Genomic DNA, 17109 nt, shown 5'->3' on the forward strand with positions numbered 1-17109 from the left:
GTTTGCTTCCAAAAAGATCTTAGACATTCACCTCAAATACCATGCTTTTCAGCAGAATTGGCTGATACATTAAGCCGCAAGTAATCAAGGGATGTACAAGCCAACAGGCAGCCTTGGAAAAAAACAATACCCAGGAAAATTGGAGTAAACAAATTCAGATGTCAAGGAAAACAGGAGAGGAGGCTGAGCAAATCTAGTGTTCAGAAGCAGACGCAGTTCCTTAAGAGAAAATGAAGTTTTGCCTGTGCAAATGCCCTTTGCTCCAGTTATCTAAATCTTGAGGTCTAGCACCTTTGTTGCAGATTCCTGTACTAGACTGTCCATCTATTAAAAGGAGGGGTCAGTGAAGGCCCACGACTTGCTTTGGAGACAAAAACTGACAGCATTTGATGTAAGAGTACATAAGAGGCCACATAAAATGTACAAATTGCGGGCTTCTAAACAACAAGTTTATTGAGGACAAAATTCAAGATATGGCAATATCCGCAACTGGGGCTATTTTAGAGCACTTTAAAAAAATCACTGTATGAAATTACAAGAGGCATGATGTGCATGACAAGCAATGAAGCGGTTTGCTGGTTGGTGCTCACAGCTGATTGAAGGTGTTGTTGCTATATATACCATAAGCAAACATCTAGCTACTTCTCTTTGTACAATAAGGCTTTGGACAACAACCTATTCCCCACCCCACAAAATCTTCCCCATAGCTTTGGTGAACTGGCTCCCTTTTAGAAAAGGTTTGAACTGTGCAGACTGTGCTGAATAGCTTTTAAGGCAAAATAATGTTTCCTCGTTCAACCTCATCACTTACAAACAGCTCCCTGCGCAGTTGAGAGTAGGGGATAAACGGCTGGATATTTTATCGGGGGGAAAGCTCTGCGCACACATCTGTTGTATGTACCGTATTTTTCCCTCTATAACACGCAGATTTTTTCTCCTAAAAAGGAAGGGGAAATGTCTGTGCGTGTTATAGAGCGAATGTGTGGTCCCTGGAGCCAAAAAAATCAAGCAAAAGTCAAATCGCGAGTCACGGAGAAGGGAAACCTGAAAAGAGGAAGTGGCAGCTTTCCTGCATTCTGCCTCAGGGTCTTACTGCCCACCCTCCTCTGTTTCGTTGCTGTGATTGCTGAAACGGAACAAAGAGCAGGGAAAGCCCCTCCCCTCCAGGCAAGCAGAGTGTCGTTCTTTCTAATTCCTCTCTGTGCTCCGGTGCTGCTGGGGGAGAGGGAGAGAGAGTGGGGGAGGGAGAGGGAGAGGGGGGGAGGGAGAGGGAGAGAGAGGGGGGGAGGGAGAGAGAGGGGGGAAGGAGGGAGGGAGAGAGAGAGAGAGAGATGGCTGGCTTGGGGGGGAACTTTTGCCTTTCTTTCCTCCCACCGGTTAAATCCCTCTCCAGCATTCTTAGCCAGCTGCTTCTCTGCCCTCTCATGTCCCTTCTTTGTTTTTCCTTCGCTCCCCACTTAAAATGTGGTTACAAAGCATAGATCCCACTGTTGCCTGGGGCTGCAATGGTGCAAAAACGTGGTTAAAAAGCATGGATCCACATGGATTCTCAGGATCTTTGCATTGGGTCACCCCAAATTCACCATCAGATCACATAGCATGTCCATGGCTACAGCCTGCACCCAAAAAATCACGCATCCACTGTTGCCTGGGGCTGCAATGGTGCAAAAATGTGGTTACAAAGCATGGATCCACAGGGATTCTCAGGATCTTTGCATTGGGTCACCCCAAATTCACCATCAGATCACATAGCATGTCCATGGCTACAGCCTGCACCCAAAAAATCACGCACCCACTGTTGCCTGGGGCTGCAATGGTGCAAAAACGTGGTTACAAAGCATGGATCCACAGGAATTATCAGGATTTTTGCATTGGGTCACCCCAAATTCACCATCAGATCACATGTCTGTGGCCACAGCATGAAGCACAAAAATGATACATCCACTGTTTCATTCAGAATGTTTTTTCCCTTGTTTTCCTCCTCTAAAAACGATGTGCGTGTTATGGTCAGGTGCGTGTTATAGAGCGAAAAATACGGTATATTGTTTAGCGAGAAGTCTGTTCAGGTAGAGGAGCATTTCAACACTGCCGCCTCCCGCAACACAGACAACAGCTTGCTGTGGAACAATTTACAACCAATGCTGTCAATTGTATGTTTTGTCCCACAGATTTCAATGGATCTTCTTGATTTATCACACAACATCCAGAAGGAAAGACAGTAAGACTGCATGTTTGGTCTGTGTTGATGTGACGGTTAATAATTACACCTGACGTAATTGACTATCTAGGCAGCATTCAAGTGTGGGGCGGAAACCCCAAGGCAGCAGAACTTCCGCAACAGTGAAATATATGCATTTCATATAATTAAAACACAGTTTTACTGCTCACTGTTTGCTTTTCTTAAGACTCGGCATAATTCTGTAGAAAATGCTGCAGCGAGGCCATCAGTGAATCTTCAAATTCACAGCTCTGATTCCTAAGACGCTTTGTACCTCTGGATAATTAAGTGCGCCTGGCTAACATCAAGCAACACAAATATGACCTCAGGTCTTGCTCGACAAATAAGACCATTTTACTGGCAGAAGGAGAAGACCGCACAAACTACACACACACACATACACACTTTCCATCTCCACTTCACTGCTGTTTGCACATATGACCGCTCAGAGATGAGACGCAGACAGCTCCGTCTTTCCTCCTGTGGTTACTACTTGGATCAGACTCCCAGAACATGGACGGTTTTTTCCAGTGATCCAGTCATAAAAGGTTCTGTTAAAAACAGAGATCAACATTTTGTGAATTAATTCAATTCCTAAAGCAGGCTTCCTCAACCTCGGCCTTCCCGATGTTTTGAGACTACAATTCCCATCATCCCTGACCACTGGTCCTGCTAGCTAGGGATCACAGGAGTTGTAGGCCAAAAACATCTGGAGGGCTGAGGTCGAGGAAGCTTGTCCTAAAGCTTCACGTTATAAATCAGCCTTTCTCAACCTGTGGGTCCCCAGATGTTGTTGAACTACAACACCCATCACCCCTAGCTAGCAAGGCCAGAGCTCAGGGATGATGGGAGTTGTAGTCCAACAACATCTGGGGACCCACAGGTTGAGAACCGCTGTAATGTAAATGATATTTGAACTGCTTAAAAAAAAAATAGCGTAGAAGCTTCTCAGGTCAGAGATTTTGTGTCCAACACTCCTCCTAAATACATTTCACATTGCAATTCTATACATGCTACCTAGAAGTAAATCCAATGTTCAAAGGAGCTGGCTCCCTAGCAAGTGCTTAGGACTGCAGTCCTAACCTTGTCATTTTAGAATATTCAACATCTATCCATTCTTTCTTCTCTCTTATACATTTATATCCCACCTTTCTTCTGCCACGGAACCCACCTGAGGCCCTGACCAAGCCCAGACCTGCTTTGCCTCAGCATGACTGGCCTGGTATACTGAGTAACTTATATTTATTTTAATTTATTATTATTATTATTTCTGCCGCAAGGAAGCAAGCCATTATTATTCCCCTTTGACAGGAAATGAGTTTGAGAGCTTGCTTCAGGATGTTTCAGTTGGGTACTGAATCCACCCTAAGTACCGCTACTGTCACCCTTCCACCAACTTCAGCTGGGACCTTCCTGGACAGGGACAGCCTAGCTGCTGTTGTCTACAGTCTGGTAACCTCTAGGTTAGATTACTGCAATGTGTTCTACATGGGGCCACCTCTGAAGGCTGCCAAACAGGACTAGGCAGCGTTCTTGATTCATACTGCCCAGGGTGGATTTTATTTAAATCAAATCGATTTAAATCACGATTTTAAAATCATGATTTAAATCACCAGTCAGTAAGACTTGATTTATTTTTATTTTTACAGGAAGACTCATTCTTGCTGGTATAATCTTAATATTTACAACCAGATGAAGGTTTCATTTTTGGAATAATAAATTTTCAGAGTAGTTTTTACAGTTATATCAAAAATTACTGATTTGGTTATACTATTAGAAATACATAAGACAGATAATTATGAAATTATTGTGAGGTGTAATAAGTTAACTGTTTATGTTTGGACAATTTTTCTGCTGTACTTTATTGGAAGGAGAAAAACAACCATTTCCTTAGTAACAATTTAAACAACTTATTTAACTAAAGCAGTAACATTATAGCATATGTATCCATGTTTGTTAACTGATGTGGTTAAACTTTTTTTAAAAAAAAAAGACTGAGTTTTAGCACACATGAAAAACTTAAAACAAATCCTTATTTCCTGATGCATAGCCTTTGGACTATATAATCTAAACAGAAATCTATCTTTAGAAAGATTTTTCCTCCAAAAGCATTTTATTTAAAAAATCCGATTTAAATTTTTTTAAAATCTGATTTTTGGGGATTTAAAAAAAAAATAAAATTTATTTTTATCCACCCTGATGCTGCCTATGCACAGGCCATAAAGGCAATTTTGAACTGATCCATCAATTCCCACAACCCATGCTTTCAGAATCACTCTCCCAAGCCAAGTTCAGCCACTTCCACTTCACAGAAGGGCATTTAACTTCTAGTGACTCAGGATCTGCACTCCAGAATCTGAAGGCACAGGCGACCTGGACGTAAAAAGCAACGCCCTAAAGCAGCAGCTGTTGAGCAAGGAAGCCTCTGTTTACTCACTCGGCAATGAAATCTAGCGGTGTCCAGGAGCTGACATCCGCATCAGGCATAGATTTCCTGTTCATCGGTGTATCCAAGGTAACCCTGGGGCAAAGAAAGATAAGCTCTTCAGTTGGTACACTGCTACATCTGATAAATGTTGCCTGCATTTCTTCTCCGTCACAATGCATGCAGTACGTTGAGGACAGTGGAAGGTGGAGATTGCCCTTTTTATTAAGATCTCGCCTTCTCGGTGACTATACTGAAACTGACTGCGCACCTTTGAGCAATAGGAATTACTCACTTGCATACAAGCATCTATTATCCAGAGGCAAAATGGCGTCTCACACAAATGGTGGCTGGGAAAAGATTAGGCACCTCTTCCAACTGCTCCTGTGCATAACATAATGTACAGTGGTACCTCAGGTTATGTTACCTTCGGGTAACGTAATTTCGAGTTATGAACGCAGCAAACCTGGAAGTCTGTACTTCTGGGTTTCGCCGCGCACGCATGTGCAGAAGTGCTCTATGCACCGTGCATGTGCACAGAAGCGGCGCCTCCGGATACAGACTTTTTGGGGTAAGTACGGACCCCCGCGATGAATTAAGTTCATATCCAGAGGGTCCACTGTATTTCCAAAGCTGCTTTGCAGCATCCCACCTAGGACTGTCTCTCACATGCATGCTTGTTACATGCAGTTTGACCATCAGATGGTCAATATCATGTAACTGCCACATAAATACACCGTGGCTGCGGTCCCCAAACAGGTGCCCAGGAATAGGTGCCACTGATTTCAGGCGCTAATTAAATACCGTTTTCAAAGGAAAGCATCAGACTGAAACTTCAACCTTATTCTGGATTATTGTAACTCGCTCTATGTGGGGCTGCCCTTGAGACTGACCCAGAAACTCCAGCAGGTGCAGAATGCCACGGCGTGACTCCTTATGGGGTCCTCACTGCGAGATCACATTCACCCAGTGCTATACCAGCTGCACTGGCTCCCGGTGGAGTACAGGATCAGGTTTAAGGTGCTGGTGTTAACCTTTAAAGCCCTATACGGCCTAGGACCCTCGTACCTACGGGACCGCCTCTCCTGGTATGTCCCACGGAGGAACTTACGGTCTTCAAACAAAAACATCTTGAAGGTCCCAGGCCACAGAGAGGTTAGGCTGGCCTCAACTAGAGCCAGGGCTTTTTTGGCTGTGGCTCTAATATGGTGGAACGCTCTGTCACAAGAGACTAGGGCCCTGCGGGACTTGACATCTTTCCGCAGGGTCTGCAAGACAGAGCTGTTCCACCAGGCCTTTGGCCAGGGCACAGCCTGACTCCCTCCTTTGGCAATCTTCGCAGAGCTCTGGCCCAATGGTTGCCATTAATTTGATTTGAACTGATTTTATAATGAAATGATTTTAGAATGTTTTATCATTTTACTGTTGTTAGCCGCTCTGAGCCCGGCTTCAGCTGGGGAGGGCGGGATATAAAAAAAAAAAAATTATTATTATTATTATTAATCTGATAGCAGCAACATACATACTCTAAAAAGTGTATTTCGAATAATGACCACCCGGGTATGAACAGAATTAACACATGCATTCATGGCCCAATAAACAGGACACAGGAATTAAGGCTGCAATCTGGCCCATGTTTACATAATAACATGGTTGCCTAAAGTCCCGTGAAGAGTTCAAGATTCAAAGCAGGACTTCCCAATCTGTAGTTCGGTCCCTTAGCAACTATACCACTCAAATTATAAATTAATGCAAAACAAGAAAAGAGAAAGAGAGGGAGAGATACAGAGAGACAAATCCAACAGGTTCAAATTAAAAGTATTTGCTTTCAGCAGAGGGAAATTTAACGTTAATGAAATGTAAAAGTTAAGTGGCATGAATCCATCCCTTGTCCATGATTCTCAAGCAATTGCAATTTCGAGTTGACAGGTCAAGAGTTCACATAGACCACAAGCCACTGATTTCAGAGGTTGCTTCTTCAACATGGCACAAACTGGGCATATGAAAAAACCTAAAGCAGAGGGTGCTGTAAGGATGAAAATGCCACCACTTACGGGAGAATGGCAACCGCGGCAGACCCCGGTGGCAACCCACTGTTTGCACCCGAGAGGCTCTGGCAAAGCTGGTGGACTGCTCCTTTGGCCATGCCATAACCTATCATTCCTAAAACAAAAGGAAGAAAACATCAGCTTTGTGCAATAAAAGGGAAGCAGAACTGTTTGAACGAGACACCAAAATATTGTCACTGTTTCACAGTACATCAGGAGAATAAACCCAAACTTTTCTGGCTTCTGGAAGGGAGCCGTCTAATGTGATACAATTGTGAGGATTTATCCCAGCAGTCCACTGTTTTCGGAAGCCACTGTGTGCATAGATGGGCACTTCTTTGAGCAGTGGGACACTAGTGGCTAGCTCAGCTGTAATTTTGCAACAAGGAAGTCAGCCAAGAAACGGTGGGAGCAAAACTAAGTTGCCACTGAAGCCCCAAAAGTCTCTGTCCCAGGACTGTACCACTTCAGACTGCTAAGGAGGGGCAGGGGGGACTGTTGGTAGGGGAAAGAGGCTCCTGACTCAAACTTTCCAGGGTTCAGGAAAACAGTGGCACAAACAAGCAGCAAATCTGCAATCAGAACTATGTGACTGAAAATGACCACCCAGTTTATTAGAGCCAATAGCCTCTGATAAGGGACGCGGGTGGTGCTGTGGGTTAAACCACAGAGTCTAGGACTTGCCAATCAGAAAGTCGGTGGTTCGAATGCCCGCGACGGGGTGAGCTCCCATTGCTCAGTCCCTGATCCTGCCAACCTAGCAGTTCAAAAGCACGTCAAGTGCAAGTAGATAAATAGGTACCACTCCGGCGGGAAGGTAAACGGCGTTTCCGTGTGCTGTTCTGGTTCGCCAGAAACGGCTTAGTCATGCTGGCCACATGACCCGGAAGCTGTATGCCGGCTCCCTCGGCCAATAAAGCGATATGAGCGCCGCAACCCCAGAGTCGGCCACGACTGGACCTAATGGTCAGGGGTCCCTTTACCTTTACCCTCTGGTAAAGGAACTGAAGGGAACAAATTACATAACATCCCAACAAACAGAGATGCAATAATATAGTTCCAAACTATCCGTATTTGTATCTCAGCAGAGAGCCACTGCTCTTCACAACTTTCGTCAAAGCATTTATCGTGATGATCTATTGAAAAGGTTCGTCACTGGAAACTCTCAGCAGCTTTAGTCTCCGATAGCCTTCAGATATGCCAACTATGGTACACAGTGGCAACATGATTGGTGCTTGTAGATTATAAAGGTAAAGGTAAAGGTACCCCTGCCCGTACGGGCCAGTCTTCACAGACTCTAGGGTTGTGCGCTCATCTCACTCTACAGGCCGGGAGCCAGCGCTGTCCGCAGACACTTCCGGGTCACGTGGCGTGACAAGCTGCATCTGGCGAGCCAGCGCAGCACACGGAAACGCCGTTTACCTTCCCGCTAGTAAGCGGTCCCTATTTATCTATTTGCACCCGGGGGTGCTTTCAAACTGCTAGGTTGGCAGGCGCTGGGACCGAACGACGGGAGCGCACCCCGCCGCGGGGATTCGAACCGCCAACCTGACGATCAGCAAGTCCTAGGCACTGAGGTTTTACCCACAGCGCCACCCGCGTCCCTTGCTTGTAGATTATAGGGTTGCCTTAATTTTTTTAATTCCCTGCCCATAAACATCCAGCATACCCCTTCTTTGCAGGATAGATTTTTTTATCTGCAAGGTTTACTTGGGAGGTGTGGGCTTGGTATGAAGGAACATCCCATAATGCAGGCTCTCACATGCACCCAAACACAAGTTTACTACCTCAAAGAGAGGTTCCCATTGAAGTCCACCTGTTTACCTTCTTTCCCCACTTTTCATTATATGTACAACAAAGTTTCAATCCCAGTGGCAGGTGGTCAGGTTTCTATTCCCTACACTCTGCCACTTGTGACGATTGCCAAAAGCAGAATAAATTAAGCAAACCTGTTCAGTTTACATAATCTATTCAGGTCACAGAATTCATCGTTTCCAATGCGGAATTTGGATTCCATGGTTAGAAGTTTGATTTTTAATGCAGAGTGCACAATGTCCTGTGACTGACATCCAACATTAAGTCACACTCAGAACAGACTGATTTATATCAATAGACTAAAGTTCATTGATTTCAGTGGGTCTGCTCAGATTATAGCTGGCAGTGAATATCCTCCAGTTTCCACACTCTTTTCTGTGCCAATAGTTACGAAATGGACCAGGAACATTCGTAACTGTTGACAGAGTGTTGAAGGTCATTGGTCTTTGAAGAAGGCAGGTTAAAGGTAGGATCCATTGTAAACAAGCAGAGCTGCCACTCATTTTGAAGAAATAAAACAGCAGCCTAGTTTTACTGTGTCTCACAACTTAGAAATAACAGTGTGTTTATGAGCCTTCTGCTTTTTCACGCTCCAAATTTCTCTAGATAGTGGCTCTCAAGCGTGGATCCCCTTACTGGCGTCAAAATGTCTTCTGAAAAGACCTTAACAGCTAGTCAACAGACACATTGCAGGACAAGAGAATTTGAAAGACCCAGGGCTGGTTTTTCCTCAAATGGGAATAATTGACACCACAAAGAATACTGGCAAAACACTCCGCGATATTTACCTGGAGTTCCAGCTAATGCTGCTTTGGCCCCTGTCAGGGTCAACAAGCCCCCTTCCTTCAGGTGCTTGGTGGCCAAATGGCTAGAGATCGTTGACGTCCAAACACTTTGCTTCCACATCAGGTCAGTATTTTTGTATAAAGCTGGTGAGCAGAGAAAAGCCAGGACACATTAGGCACCAAGACAACACCAGCCATGTGCTGTTCCTTGCTCAAAACAGCAAACCTCCCTTAGTTTGTCAGATTTCAGATGCTTGTTTTGAATTCCTTGTTTTGCAGCAGAAACTAAAAAAACAACAACCCACCCTACCCACTTCAAAGTTATCTTCTGGTCATCTTTTTATTCTTTTCACTATATGCTTAAAACCTGGCGACTTGAGAGATCTATTCCTGAGGGATCTTGGTAATAATAATAATAATAATAATAATAATAATAATAATAATAATAATTTATTTATACCCTGCCCTTCTGGCGGGGTTTCCCCAGCCACTCTGGGCGGCTCCCAACAGAATAATAAAAACACAATAAAACATCAAACATTAAAATCTTCCCTAAACAGGGTTGCCTTCAGATGTCTTCTAAAAGTCAGATAGTTGTTTATTTCCTAGACATCTGATGGAAGGAGGTTCCACAGCGCAGGTGCCACTACCGAGAAGGCCCTCTGTCCGGTTTCCTGTAACCTCACTTCTCACAGCGAGGGAACCGCCAGAAGGCCCTCGGAGCTGGACCTCAGTGTCTGAACAATGGGGGTGGAGACGCTCCTTCAGATATACCGGTTGGTTTCTTGTTCTCTTTAATGTTTTACTGTATGTTTGTTTATTTATATTCTTGCATTGGTTTATATTGTAACAATATGGTGAAAGGATGATGTTTTAAGGTGAGCTTCCCAGATAAAAGACTCCAAATTATCCAGAAGACTCTGAGTTGAGCTCTCCTGAATCTAAAAAACAGGGCCCCCAACACTAGCTCCCGCTTCCCAAAGAGAAAGGGAAGGAATATGTAGCAATGTTCTGTTCTATACTTGCCCGGCTCGAACTACACATTTCTGGTCCAGCAAACCATGGTTTGCTGAAGCAGTAGCGAGCAATGAGCTTAAGTGCTTCCTGCTTTCTTAATCTACTCCTCTTGCACACCTGGCTTCAGAGATTTCCTGGTTTGCTAGATGAATGGCATCCGAACTGTGGTTTAAGAATTCCCTACAAACAAGATCAGAATGTGTTTGGCAAATCCTATCTGGAATGGAGCACACAAACCACAGTTTCCTGGTTGGGACATCACCGGGAAGCTGTGGCTTATCAAACTGGGAGGCCTTCTCTGAAGCCAAGATTACATGTGCTCCAAAAACCCATACTTTGTTGGAGCAGGAAAATCATGCTTTGAATGCTTTTAGACACAAACCATCTCAGAAATATTACATTCATAATTGAGACTTATGGAGCTGTTTAGGATCAGTTAGTTCTTTGAAGAATAGTCTCCTATTCTAATATGTTTCTAATATGTAAGTGCAAAAGCCTGTCCTGAAGTCTTTTATAATCACTGGAAAGTGCTTTGTAGTACCATGCAAAAACCTGGGTTTGATTTTAGAAACCATTAACTCTTTTCCTGGAATTTAATGGAACCGACCACCAAACCACTAAAAAACAGAGAATATTTTCCAATGGTCTCCTTAAATGCCAGACATAACTGGATTGTAGAATGTGCAGAACTTATGTTGCGAGACTCTGTGAAGCGGTATTTTCAACCAGAGTTCCTTTTATTTTGCAAATATAGTACAGGCAATCCCGCTTTGCATGGGTTCAAAGCATGAGCGACTGTCCATGCGTGTGTTGTTTCTGGGCCCGGAACGGGGCAGAACGGGACAGAACGGAGCTGGGTGGGCTTATGCATGCTCCGCCAACACGTGCAATGACCAGGAATGCAACCCCCACACAAATAATTCTTAAAGACACGGCAAACAGGATCTTATTCACTTTAGGGTCACTGGCAGGGTTAAGGCCTGGTTCAACATTAAGCCTAGTTCTCCTTCTGAAGCAGCTCCAGGCCACAGCTGGTCTATTTGCTTTAAAGTCCGCAATGCAGAATACCGTATTTTTTGCTCTATAAGACTCACTTTTTCCCTCCTAAAAAGTAAGGGGAAATGTGTGTGCGTCGTATGGAGCGAATGCAGGCGGCGCAGCTATCCCAGAAGCCAGAACAGCAAGAGGGATTGCTGCTTTCACTGTGCAGCGATCCCTCTTGCTGTTCTGGCTTCTGAGATTCAGAATATATTTTTTCTTGTTTTCCTCCTTTAAAAACTAGGTGCGTCTTGTGGTCTGGTGCGTCTTATAGAGCAAAAAATACTGTACATCCCCTTTGGATGGAGAAAACCAGCCTCTGACCTAGTGCAACAACAACGGACAAGGTAGAATCCACTCAATTACTTCCTCCAGGTGGAGGATTTTAAAGGCTTTTAACTGGGTTTTAACAGCACAATGCTACCATTCCCCTAAAAAAAGCTGGTGACTGGGTGGTGGTGGTGGTTAGGACTCTGCCTGGATTTTTCTCTGCCAGGCTCTAGCAGCAGGAGGAGAACCAGGGGGGCGGCAGGGCCCCTCCATGCCAGAGGTCCCAAGCTACGGCCAAGTGGGTGGTAAACTCCCCCTGGCAGTTCTTCCACGGGCAGTAATGTGCGAAATAGGGCCCTTTGGCCGTGTTTCTCAAACGTGGGTCTGCAGCAGTTGTTGGACTACAACTCCCATCATCCCTAGCCAGCAGGACCAGTGGTGAGGGATGATGGGAGCTGTAGTCCAGCAACTTCTGGAAACCCAAGTTTGAGAAACACTGGTAGGGTGTTGTGGTTTTGGGATCACTGGATACAATGCCTGGAGAGGACGTGCTGGGGGAAAACCTCCTTCCACCACCTTCTGAAAAATCAACGGGGTTGCCAAGGGTCAGTTTTGCATCTGGATACAGCCACCTGGGCACCCCCGGCTTAAAACATCATAAAATGAAAGCAGGAAAGTGACCCTTAGCAAGATACTAACTGCTTAACAATTTAACAAACTTCCATCAGCTTTCAATATTGGTTGGACACAGCTACTATACTCGACTTTCCGATCACACACAAAAAGGAAAGAAGCCGTTCTGAAAACTCTCATTATAAGACAAAGAAGAAATCATTTCTTCCCTGGCATTCAAGGGTTTGTCGCTTACATTTTGCTTTCGCGCTGCCTCCAGCCCATCCACCAGCGACACAAAGTATAGCATCAACTTTTTCTTCGCCCAGGAGTTTTCCAACATCTTCTGTCACCTTTAAATGTGTGAAGACAAAGAAGTAGTGGGGGGGGGGGGGGTGTCAGTTCCAAGAGATTCTAATAGGATCCACCCACATTAGGATTTGAGCAAGGTAGGCAAATCAACAAACAGACACACAACCACCTCTTGTCATGTCATGTTTAACCTTCAGAACCAGGCTTCAGAAATCAGGGAAAGTATATATAACGGAATATAATGGAATTAGGCTTAATATAAGCCAGTGCTTGCTAGGACTATATCCCGAATCCTGAAATCTGTTTCATATGCACAACCAATGGGTGGGTTTGACCGCAATACCTGAAGACGGTTTTGGGTCAATAAAACCTTCCACACCTCAAATTAGAAGACAGTGCTTCTAGAACAGTGGAGGCTGGTTCCAAGCAAATCGGAGGTAATAGACTCCGGAACCAATAAACATGGGGGAAGGAAGAACAAGCGACAGAAAAACAAGCATGGGAGTTGATGTAGGTGTGCCAAGATCACCAGTCCATTTTATCTTAACACGCTTTTAAAATGATAGACCGCAAAATATTTCAACGATATATATATATCTCTCACTCACACACATATTCATGCTACCCTTTTGACTTGAGTTTGTTATCACACAACTCAGGCAGACCTTTAAAAGGGATAGGCAGCATCTTGAGCCAAGATGTTCCACCTGAATGTTCCCCAGAGGTAAAGTTATTACATCCCTGCCCTAATGTTGGCAGCTGAACCTTTAACAACTGTACGGCAGGCAGGAATTAAGTCCATATGGCCCCTCCTAGTGATGGGGCAAATGGAAGAAAATGCACCGACTGAATTTTCTGCCTTTCATAAAACTGATGAAGGCGAAGAAACTGTCGGAAAGTCTTTCCCAAAAGGAAAGAACATTTCACACACAAACAGGGTCTTATTTTAGACAACGGCTATTATTTTGCAACCCAGAAGCTGCCCGGACATCTTTCTGCTTTCATTTTAATTGCTTCCAACACAGGAGCAAGGCACAAACAATGCACGTTACCTGATCTGCTTGTTCAACGAAGGAATCGCTCATTTTCACAACAACGTTGGCACTCGCTTCTTCGTTTTCTCCCAAGTCAATGCTGGCCACCCACTGATTTAAAAAGAAAAAAGTTTTCTGTATAAAAAGCGATTTACTGTACTTATTTCGTGTTTTTGTCTTTTGCACCAGAAAACAAAAGTATTTCCTAAAATAATTTCAAAGGGAAACAGGGAGGAGTGTCCATTCTTTCATTGCAGATTTATTTCAGGTATGTTGCCCATACAGTGGTACCTCGGGTTAAGTACTTAATTCGTTCTGGAGGTCTGTTCTTAACCTGAAACTGTTCTTAACCTGAAGCACCACTTTAGCTAATGGGGCCTCCCGCTGCCGCCACCGGAGCACAATTTCTGTTCTCATCCTGAAGCAAAGTTCTTAACCTGAAGGACTATTTCTGGGTTAGTGGAGTCTGTAACCTGAAGCGTATGTAACCCGAAAGTACCACTGTACTTTGCGCACTTCCTCAGGCGCAAACCTTAACTCGCCGCGTAAAATTGCTGTTTCGGGGATGCGCGGGGATAAGGAGCGCTGGCTGCGCCCGACAACCTGCAGCTTCGTCTACCGAGAGCATAAAAAAAACCTTTAAGGAAAGGGACAGGACCAAGAGTCGCCGGGCAAGTCCGTGGCAGAGCGAGCGGCTGCTGCGACGCGCAACCCGCGCGCCTCCTTTTGCAGCGAGGCGGATGGAGATCTTTGCGCACCCGCCCGCGCGCGTTGCGCAGGGAAGGCCCGGGGAATGCAAAGCCAGGGGTTAGGCTTGGGAACGGCGCTCCGTGCAGCCGATCTGCAGAAACGCCAAGCGCGCCTTGTTCCCCACCACCCTCGATTCGTCCCCACGGGGCTGCTGCCCTTACCCAGTTCTTCCCTCGGAAGTAGCGCACGCATTGGGAGCCCAGGGCGCCCCGGCCGCCATACACGAGGACCCGGCGCGCTTCGGACGCCGCCGCCATGGCTCAGCCTCTCCTGCAGCCGCCTGTCGCCTCCGGCCCGGGATCGGCGAGCGGCCGCAAACGCTCCGCCTTCCCAAGAAGGAAGGATCTTGCGCGGAGGAGGAGAAAGAGAGCGAAGCGCCTCCCTCGCTCCTGCGCCGATGGCGCAAGCGCCCCCTGCCCTGGAAGCTGGCAGCAGGGTTTTCCCGAGGGAAAGAGCTGCGTTTGTTTGGAAAGGGGAAACAAACAAAAAAGTATAACCGCATCAATGAGTTCAGAAGCGTAACAATGTACCAATATTTCCTTAAACTGGTGCGACCTTTTTGTGTGTGTGTGTGACTGTGGAACCCAGTTCAGCTACTGATTGATTGATTGATTGATTGATTGTGTGGCTGCAGTACATTGTTTATTGTCAGGGCCGGATTTAGGTTTGATGAGGCCCTAAGTTACTGGAGGTAATGGGGCCCTTTATATGTTCAGCTGTCCTTTGTCAACAACAAATTGTCACTGTTTCTTGTGTTGAATATATGTTATATGGTAATTTATGGACCTAATAGGTATCTGAAGCCATTTGCACATGCAGAATGTAGGCACCCTATATAGAGAAATGAGCAAACCAGTGATATTTTAGGGAGCAGGCTAGCAGGCAGGGCCCATTACTTACATCATAGGAGTCTACACAACACAAAACACTGTTGTTGTATGTAGGTTTCATTTTATTTGTTTTTTATCTTATATTTTTGAAATGTACATCCAGTTTTTTTTCCCTTTTAATTTTTTTGGGGCCCCCAAGAAAGTGGGGCATAGCTTGTTTAGCTTATATGCTGGACCATAAAGAAGGCTGATTGCCGAAGAATTGATGCTTTTGAGTTATGGTGCTGGAGGAGACTCTTGAGAGTCCCATGGACTGCAAGAAGATCAAACGCATCCATTCTAAAGGAAATCAGCCCTGAGTGCTCACTGGAAGGACAGATCGTGAAGCTGAGGCTCCAATACTTTGGCCAGCTCATGAGAAGAAAAGACTCCCTGGAAAAGCCTCTGATGTTGGGAAAGATGGAGGGCGCAAGGAGAAGGGGACGATAGAGGATGAGATGGTTGGACAGTGTTCTCGAAGCTACCAGCATGAGTTTGACCAAACTGCGGGAGGCAGTGGAAGACAGGAGTGCCTGGCGTGCTCTGGTCCATGGGGTCACGAAGAGTCGGACACGACTAAACGACTAAACAACAACAACAAAATCCAGCACTGTTTATTGCTTTCATTTTATGGACCAGTGGTCTCGTTAGATAGTAAAATTCATGTTGAATCGCTGTTTTAGGGGTTGTTTTTAAAAGTCTGGAACGGATTAATCCATTTTGCATTACTTTCTATGGGAAAGCTTGCCTTGGTTCCGGAACGCTTTGGTTTTGGAACGGACTTCTGGAACAGATTAAGTTTGAGAACCAAGGTACCACTGTACAGAAGTTGTGTATGGTGAAGGAGACCATCACTCCGGCTGATGCTGTTCTAGCTAGTACAGCGGCACTGTTTTCCCAACAGCAACCCTGCACGCTTGCAGTCCCCAAAACAGCTCCTTCTCACCAGTCACCTCTGCAAACTGAGGCATATTCGTGCTACACCTATCAATTGCCAAACTGTTGTGTTCTTTCCCATTCCAAACAGGCGAGATGTCTTCAAAAGCTAACCAGCAGCCATAAAAGAGACATCAATGCTTGTTAAGCAAGCTTCTTCAGCTTTATGAGGTTATTTTGCATTTCCCAGCAATATGCTTGAGCTTGCAACTGTGCAATGCAGGAACAGCACGTGCTTCTCCAAGCTGCAACCAATTTGGCGTTTCCCCTTTACGCCCAGAAGGTTGTTCTAATTGCAAGCCCAGGCATCCAGAAATAATCGTGTATCTATTTCATTTAATAGTATTGGAAAGCAGAGTATCATAATTTGGGAGAGATGACAGTAATGACATTTAGGAAAACGCAACAAACTCAAGGAGATGGCCGCTTGGTGCCATACAGCCAGCGAATTCTGATGTCAAATTCTAACCTATCCATCCTAGTTTGCTTCCTAGCAATAATTTGAGACTTGGCAACAAACTGAACAAGCGTGTGCAATTGAACAAGCAGCTAAACATCTCCCAGGTCAGAAATGGAAGTCATTTGACTATTTAAAACAGGTGAAGAATTTGAGCCTTTGAATGAAACACTAGTCATGTAACAGATATGGTGTTTCTCTCTCAACCAACAAGCCCCGTTGCCGTGCAGAGAGATGACGCTCTTCTTTGTCATCCTTGTGGATTATTGTACAAAATTGATCTTTCGGAGCTGGTTTTTGATCTGCACATCTCAGTTTGTGAATTAGAAAAGATGCTGAAAAGATGAACCGGCAAGCACTGCCTGAAAAGATCCAACATCTATAATTACTGCTGGGAGATCCTGAAAGATGATTTCTTTGAGACATTAGAATGCCCAGCTACTTCAAATGGCTGTCTTTGCTTCCATCGCTGTGTTGAGCTTTGCGTCTTTTATCTTGATCCTCGTTGCCATGAGCACTCAGA

The 17109-nt window shown here is 45.1% G+C and overlaps 1 protein-coding gene across 1 annotated transcript; it reads right to left on the minus strand.

Moving 5' to 3' along the window:
- Positions 1–432: 432 nt before the first annotated feature.
- QDPR (quinoid dihydropteridine reductase) lies at positions 433–14663 on the minus strand. The gene is made up of 7 exons (XM_077934409.1): positions 14486–14663; positions 13593–13685; positions 12485–12581; positions 9295–9435; positions 6698–6806; positions 4656–4739; positions 433–2769 (listed from the first exon to the last, which is right to left on the minus strand). Exons 1-7 carry the CDS (start codon positions 14579–14581, stop codon positions 2664–2666), a joined length of 726 nt encoding a protein of 241 aa, XP_077790535.1. The 5' UTR covers positions 14582–14663; the 3' UTR covers positions 433–2663.
- Between the last annotated feature and the right edge of the window lie 2446 nt (positions 14664–17109).

This window comes from Podarcis muralis, chromosome 9 (assembly GCF_964188315.1).
Source record: "Podarcis muralis chromosome 9, rPodMur119.hap1.1, whole genome shotgun sequence".
NCBI lineage: Eukaryota > Metazoa > Chordata > Lepidosauria > Squamata > Lacertidae > Podarcis > Podarcis muralis.

Coding starts and splice junctions, on each gene's coding strand:
- QDPR (XM_077934409.1), bottom strand. CDS start 14,581: ATGGCGGCGGCGTCCGAAGCGCGCCGGGTCCTCGTGTATGGCGGCCGG. Junction 13,686..14,485: donor ACTTCCGAGGGAAGAACTGG/GTAAGGGCAGCA, acceptor TTTTTAAATCAG/TGGGTGGCCAGCATTGACTT. Junction 2,770..4,655: donor CCGCTAGATTTCATTGCCGA/GTGAGTAAACAG, acceptor TGTTTTTAACAG/AACCTTTTATGACTGGATCA.